This window comes from Empidonax traillii, unplaced genomic scaffold, assembly GCF_003031625.1.
Source record: "Empidonax traillii isolate 1590-97213 ecotype Southwest subspecies unplaced genomic scaffold, ASM303162v1 scaffold644:size547830, whole genome shotgun sequence".
Classification (NCBI taxonomy): domain Eukaryota; kingdom Metazoa; phylum Chordata; class Aves; order Passeriformes; family Tyrannidae; genus Empidonax; species Empidonax traillii.
In genome coordinates this window covers 25538-33315 of record NW_020955837.1, presented here as the reverse complement: position 1 = coordinate 33315, position 7778 = coordinate 25538, and the positions used below count along the sequence as shown (strand labels likewise).

General features: G+C 38.0%; 1 protein-coding gene across 1 annotated transcript; it reads left to right on the top strand.

The window, feature by feature from the left end:
• Positions 1-2558: 2558 nt before the first annotated feature.
• On the top strand, positions 2559-7326 carry LOC114065307 (ovalbumin-related protein Y-like). The gene is made up of 7 exons (XM_027899111.1): positions 2559-2794; positions 3362-3403; positions 3973-4101; positions 4909-5026; positions 5265-5407; positions 5757-5912; positions 6657-7326. The coding sequence occupies exons 1-7, from the start codon at positions 2627-2629 to the stop codon at positions 7056-7058; spliced, it is 1158 nt and encodes a 385-aa protein (XP_027754912.1). The 5' UTR covers positions 2559-2626; the 3' UTR covers positions 7059-7326.
• The last annotated feature ends 452 nt before the right edge of the window (positions 7327-7778 follow it).

Below are 7778 nucleotides of genomic sequence, written 5' to 3'. Positions count from 1 at the left end.
GCAGAAAAATCAATATTATTAAATGTAACAACTAAGATTTGAAGAATATGCTCTTTGTACTCTTTCTCATGTTCCCTGGTAGCAAAATTTTCTCCATTCCACAGCAAGAGCTGTGGATTCTGTTAGGAAGAAAAACTAGTTGTATTGGTGGTCCAGCCAACAGTAGGAAAAAATTTGCAAAATGTTCAGTGTGGGCATTCTATAGCAAGTAATCCTGCATATGCTGATCTTGCTAAAATTTGTGACTTCACAGATTGGTGATGCTGATAGCAATCTGGCCTGTCAGTACTCATAGCAGAGGAATAATAAGGAAAATAACACAGAATTCCTTACAGACATTCTGCAAGAGTGAATTCCTCAACTTTTATTTTTATTCTACTTCCACAAGTTATGCTACCCTATTTACTGCCACAATCAAATCATACTTACTATTCAAGTTCCACTGAACAGCTTCTATCATTATTTGCTTCAGACACTTCAATAGGCTAATTCCTTTTTTGCAAGGCTTCACATGCTATGAATAATGAATCTTCCTTTTTGGAGATTTTAGGGTAAAATCCTTTCATTCAGACTTTTTTGTTTGTTTTAAAGAATGGACTTATTCCAAGTTAAAGTCCATGTCTGACACTGAGCTCCATCCATCACTTTATTGGGTAAACACAGCATGGGGCGTGTCACAAAATAACAGGAGATATAATACAAGGAGTTCGTCAGGTCTGCCTCACGTACAGCTAAGAAGCTGTGCTGTTACCTTCACAGGTGAACCTGATAAGGTAAGCATTTCTTTCAATCATGATTTAAGTTCTAATCTGCAATTTAGAAAACATTTTAAGTATTTTACAAAACTTATAATCAGACTGATGTAACCTCATGTCTATGGCCTTCAATATCAGCTGAAGAGACAAATTATTAGAGGATGCCTTCTCCAGAAATCTTACCTACCTTTGTATGTGTGTTCTGTATTATTTTACTGTTTTACACTCTGCCATGCATAAAGTCAAAGTATTTGTCTGTATGTACTTTAATTTTGTTTACTAGCTCTTCCACACTGAAAAGCTGCTGTTATGTTACAACAAATTTTCCTCCTTCTTCCTCTATTACTTTAATTTTTCATTTAGAAGCAAAAGATAAAACTGAATTTGTTTAAATTCCAGGGGTTATGGAATGTATTCTCTGAATGAAATTAAGGAATGCAGTGTGTTCAGGTGACCTCAGCACACTGCAGCTCTGTGTTATCTCTAATAATTACATTTTCAAAGATTAACCACAAAAACATTTACTTCATGAATCTCTTTTGTCACCAAGAACATAAATGGAGCTTAAAATCTAAAATATAATAGTAAGCAGAATAAGCGAATTATAAAAAAATCTACCCAATATCACCTATATAAGCAGTTCCGTTTGCAGAGAGAATGATCATCCATTCTAGCAGGGGAGCAGTTAAATGCATTGTTTTCCAAATTATCCCATGAGATGACTGTCACACGAATGTGTTGATTCCATAGGGATTGTGGTACATTTGGCAGAATACCCTGTATTTTGTTTTCTAGCAGCCACAGAGGGAAACAAATTGCTTGAAGATCCTCTGGAGCTCACAAGTGATATAAACACTATACTGTTGCATTAGACTTTACAGTATTGTATTTTCTACAGTGTGTTGTCTTCTTTACTAAGAAATCCTTCCTTTTGGGGCTGGGCGAAATGCTAGATGCTGAAACTACAGGGAAAATTTTACAGAATATTAGAAAAAGGGCAGGAAAAAAATTAAATATTGCATATGTGAAGATCTTTGCAAATTAAACATGAGGATAAACAAGCACTGTTTTATTAAAAGGTGGATTTTATTTAAAAAGTGCCAATAAAATTAAAGAACACTTTTTTAAAATGGAGTGAGATATTATAGAGTCAATAATGAAAGGAATGTATTAGTCATAGATGTTTATCATAAACTGGATTAATTTATTAAATCATTTGTAGTCTTCATTACTGTTCCTTCATTATTTTACTTTAAAAAAAGAAGGTAATGTTGTTAATATTTGAGACCTCTGATAAAGCAGGTGGTGTAAGAACCTAGCTTCCATTTACGCTGGGCTGAAATTACAATGAATCTAGTAAAACTCATGCTATTGCTTCAGCATATTGTATTCTGGAAGTAACTGTAGTTTGGATAACAGGGGACTGCTCCCCTTTTAAGATCACTAATCATAAAAGTGATATTAAAAGCTATAGTGAAGAACCTGGTTTGGAGTCTCAAAAAAATCAAGATTTTGAGAAAAAACTTATATGTGAGAAATTACTGTCAAGAAGCCTCCTTCAAGGTAGCTAATACTCTTTGCAAGATTTTTAGCAATATTGTGTACATGTACAGAGAAAGACAACTTAAGTTTCAAATACAGGAATCACCAGCCTATGCATTGCTGGCAAGATGTCCAGCATTTTGATTGCTCATGAATCCAAAAGCATATCTGCCTTTTAAATCCTCGCCACTGGATTCTGCTTGCTGAAAAATACCCTGTGCATGAAGTTATGGGGTTCAGGTATACAGACTTTATTGCACTAAAATTAACACATTCCATCATAATAAGTCAGATTCTTTCTGTTTGCTTCAAACAATCCAGGTTTCACAATGGGCTCCATCAGTGCAGCAAATGCAGAATTTTGTTTTGATGTATTCAAAGAGCTGACAGTTCACCATGCCAATGACAACATCATCTTTTCCTCCCTGAGTTTGATTTCAACCCTGTCCATGGTGTATCTGGGAGCAAGAGGTAACACTCAGTCTCAGATGGAGAAGGTAAGTTACTTAATGCACTTTTACTCCAAGAAGCCAAAGTCACAAAATGGAGAAATGAATCAAGAGTTATATAGAGAAAATAATAAAAAAAATATATATTTTCACTATAACAAGAAGTTGGCTTTAACATTAAAAGAAAATATCTCAAGGACAATAGCAAAATAGATTACCAGTCAGTAAATTTTATTATATGATTCTTTTTCTACATTCTCACAACTTTCAGATAATGTAATCAGATTTCCTTAATATATAAAAATGATATATCTCAAGAAGAGAGGAAGACAGAATATTATTAGCAATATAGAATTTGTAACTCAATTAATTTGTAGATATTAACTATAAAAAATACCATCTAAGCAAAGAGTGGTATTTATAGTTTCCAAGAAGACCACAGGGGGCATAGACCAGTTGTAAGTTCACTTGTAAATTTTTGGTTAATCTGTGTTCTCAATTAGCACCTTTTTTTTCTGAGCCAACAGTTTTACCTCAAGCATCCTGTGTGAATCTCAAAGTCACATTAGTTTTGGTCATGCTTGCAATTTCTACTACTGGTGTTTTCTCTTGCAGGTTCTTCACTTTGATAATGTTACAGGAGATAGAGACTCCCAGGTAGAGAAATTATTTAATCTTTCTTTCTGTCTTATTTTCTCCTTGGAACAAAACTAGAACTGTTCTGCCTCTCCTTCTGGCAGTTTCAGACCCTGACAAAAACTCTGGTAATGTCCTCAGACCAAGGGGGTATGTCGAGAGAGGGAAGAAGGGTGTGATTCACCTGTTTTTTAACAAATGGAAAAGGACAGCAGGTTGCTCATCTTTCATCAGAACATGGGGTACAATGCTTTGGGCACCAGAGGGCCTTGCTGGGCAAGTGCTGCTGGAGGATGGCATGTGAAAGGGACTCATCACCTGGAGCCAGGGTACAGCAGTTAGATTTGTAGTTGAGAGACTCCAAAGCAGGACAGGAAGATGCTGGGCAGAGAAGAGCCCAGAAGTCTCAGGAACACAATGGTATCTTATAAAAAGCACATTTCAGGGGTCTTGTCTTGACAAGGATGAACTTGCCAAAGGTGATAGCCCTATGTTTGTGGGGCTGTAGCATGACTCTTAACTGATAGGGATGATATTTCAGGATCTTACTTCCTTATGCAATCTGTCTTATTTTCATGTCATCACCTCAGTGTGGCCCTTCTGAACAAATCCACAGTACACTGAAGGATCTTCTCTCAGACATCACCAGGCAAAATGCTACGTACTCACTCAGGATTGCTGACAGAATCTATATTGACAAAACATACCCTGTTCTTGAGGTGAGTAACATCATGTACTGACTTCCATGAGATTTCCTGTAAAAGCCCCTGTGGCTCTACCCTAGAGATGCACCACCAACAATAGCCTGTTGTCTGTCACTGAAGATGTGGTTGTGAGTCATGAGAGGAACTGGCACAGAAGGAGTTTGGACCTTTCTGTGGCTTTTAGGTGGCTGTTAGCTGGCGGTCAAGCAAAGGTATAATGGCATAAAATAAGCCCATGTTACAAGTCACAGAGACTGGTCAAGATTGCTGTTTGTTTGCTAGAAAAGGGGCTTTCAATGAAAAATGTAACTTTTAAGGGGAATTAAATACATTTTATGACTTGAAATAATGAAGACTAAAATTGTCAAATTTGGATTTTTTTCAATGCCAAATATCAAATCTTCCCAGTGAAAGGAAGTTTTAATTTTGAAATCTAAAAATGTAAGAACATAGTATTGAAAATAAAAAGACAAAAAGAGGAGACAAACATTGTCTTTCCTTGAAAATGTTTGTTAAAGTGAGAGTGGTTTGGTAAAATAAAGAAATTATTTCAAAGTTGTGGCTTAAGGCCCTATCTCATCAAAAAGCACCAGACCTATATATGTGAAGCAGTCTTTGTTGTACAGCTTTAGGATTTCAGTTACAGGAAGACAGCTGTTGACTGTTCAGTGTCTGACATGTTCAATGACTAAAATGTTCAAACACAGGAGTAAACATTCAACGTCCTTTTAACCATTCTGCTTTATGTCACAGTCTTGCTTTACACAGTCATATAATTCCAAGTTGTCATGAGTCTGACAACTGCAATCTTTCTGCTTATAGGAATACTTGAAGTGTGCAAAGAAATTCTACAAAGCAGAGCTGGAAGAAGTTAACTTCAAAACAGCTGCAGAGGAAACAAGACAGCTCATTAACTCCTGGGTGGAGAAAGAGACAAATGGTAAGGACTGAAAAATGGGTAGCAGGTATTTTCTCCCACCTACCATAAACTATATCCCTGTCTTCCTCTCCTCATAATGTCTAGAAAAAGTAGGTCAAGCAAGAGCAGATTGCTTATTGCTATGAAAACAAAACCCCACAAAGCAGGACCCCTCACCCTCACCCCTACATTGCAGAGACTGGTGCATACTAGAGAAGGTGTATCTTACCACTCCCTTCCTTCTCTGTCTCTATTAAAGGACGGATTCAAGATTTGATTATGCCAGACTCTGTTGATCTCGATACTGCACTGGTCTTTGTGAATGCCATTTACTTCAAAGGGATATGGAAGACCGTGTTTAGAGAAGAAGACACTCAGGAAGTGCCCTTCAATGTGACAGAGGTAGGAGGGCACAGACACAGCTTCTGGCCAGGACAGCTGTTGGCTCACACAGCCAGCAGTCTGGGTGTTACAAATACAACCTATTGCTGTCACAGGTTGGGTGATTTAGTTGGGTGCCTGACCTAAAGCCAAGTGCTTGGCCTAAAACCAAGTGGTGTTTGCAAGAGCTGTGTCTGACCAGGATTCCAGGGCACACAAGTAGGCAAGAGAGGTAAATGGAGACACAGCTCTTCTTCAAGGCAGCATACTTGAAGATCAAAATCTGTCCCTTTCAAAGGGCTTATATATTTTACTGACCAAAAAAAAAATTGGTCCCCAGTCACATCATCTCACATTTCTGTTTTTGCAGCAAGACAGCAGACTTGTGCAAATGATGTGTCAGAACAGTACCTTCAAAGTGGGAAGAGTTGCTGCAGACAAAATTAAGGTCCTGGAGCTTCCATATGCCAGTGGAGAGCTGAGCCTGTTGGTGCTGTTGCCTGATGACATCTCTGGCCTGGAGCAGGTATGACCCTGGCAGGGGAAGCAGAAGTGGAGCTTGGCTGTTTTCAGTCTTCTTGATGTCCCAGTTGTCCCAGCTATGCTGGGCTGGCAGGGGAGCAGAAAAGCCACCCAGGAGCTACCAGGTGCCCAGGCAGAGACCTGAGAGAGCCCTGAATTCAGTTTTATAAGATGAAGGAAAGGCAGTGTAGTGCTGCTGTAGTCCTGCAGAAGAGGATGTTGCCATATGCCCCAGTCACCATCACGTATCAGAAACTGACACAATGCCAGATTTTTATCACTTTGAGTGATTTCAAAGGTTTACTGAAGCAGAAAAGTTTATCCTTGGGGAAATAAAGAATGGAAGTGATGAGGAAAGCATTTCAAGAGGTGACTAAAAGAAAAATGAGAAATGTAGCACTAGAGGAATGACACTGAGGAAAGGTATCAATAAAATATGTTCCAAGAGGAACTGCTTTAGGGCCAATTTGATTTGATGTTTTCAAAAACTGTATTTTTACAAAAAAATACTTGAACTGATAAAAAAATTTTCAGATTACAAAGTTTTGAGGAAATTCCTCAAGACAGATGAAATACAGTCCGTAGTCAGGAGGAAGAATACAGGATGAATAAATGTATTTAAGATTAAGTATTGGTTCTACTGTGTACACAAAGTAAATGTGAAAAAACCTAACACATGGCATAAACACATTTGTTAAGGCCACTGAACTTTTGTATAAGACATTTCATTCCCTACCTTTCTTTACAGCTTGAGAACAAAATCAGCTATGAAAGACTCATGAAGTGGACCAGTCCCAGTGTGATGGAGAAGAAGAGGGTGAAAGTGTACCTCCCACGCATGAAGATTGAGAAAAAATATAACCTCACATCTGTCCTAACAGCCCTGGGTATGACCGACCTGTTCAGCCCCTCAGCCAATCTCTCTGGCATCTCTTCAGCAGAGAACCTGAAGATATCTGAAGCCATCCATGAGGCGTACATGGAAGTCACTGAGGAGGGCACTGAGGAGACTGGCTCAGCTGTTGTGACAGGAGATATCCAACAATCCTCTGAGCTTGAAGAGTTTAGAGCTGACCACCCATTCCTTTTCTTGATCAGACACAATCCAAGTGACATGATCCTCTTCTTTGGTAGATATTGTTCTCCTTAAAGAGAAAAAAATCTGGAAATAGTGATTGCCTTTCCCTCAGAAACAGACCCCCTTTACTTTAGTATTGTAGTATAATCTCATCTCTTCGTTACTTTCTCTAGGGGGAAAGCCTTCAATATCTATTGAGATATTCCAGAAGATGCATTTGACTTTTCAGATCTTTAGGTGCTGGTATTTCTGCTTACACAAGTTGTACTCAGGATTTATATCCAGGATTGAGTGAGAATTCTGTGAGGTATCTTAGAAGTATTTCCAATCATCTTTGAGTAACTTGAGAGACAGGGCCAGTGTTTTGACTTCTGTGAAAAAATCTGACAATGATATTGAGAATCTGGTTTTCCTGTAGGAGTTTTCAGAAATAAACATAGTTTTCAGAATAATCCTGTTCCTTTCTCTTGAACTTGTTGAAGTGATGCCTGGACAACTTGCAGATGAAATTCTTAACTTCAGCAAAGCATTCTTCTTCCAGGAAGGCATTTGTGCTAACTTGTGCTGTATGTACTGTAAAGCTAGGTGTCTTGTTCTGAGGGAGTATACAGAAAGTTTACCATTTCTTCATAAATCATCCAATCCAAATACAATATCTTCCTGACTTATATAATTTCCCACCTTCATTCCTGTAACATGTCATTGATTTTGTGAATGTTAATTAATGGTCCTTCTATTTATTCTAATAAAAGCATTGCAAACCAAATATGCCTCCACCTGTTCTGGGTTACT

What these genes read in the sequence shown, in the direction of transcription:
- LOC114065307 (XM_027899111.1), top strand. Translation starts at nt 2,627, where the DNA reads ATGGGCTCCATCAGTGCAGCAAATGCAGAATTTTGTTTTGATGTATTC. An exon ending in CTCAGTCTCAGATGGAGAAG is followed by an intron (nt 2,795 to 3,361) that starts GTAAGTTACTTA and finishes TTTCTCTTGCAG; the next exon opens with GTTCTTCACTTTGATAATGT. An exon ending in GGTGGAGAAAGAGACAAATG is followed by an intron (nt 5,027 to 5,264) that starts GTAAGGACTGAA and finishes TCTCTATTAAAG; the next exon opens with GACGGATTCAAGATTTGATT.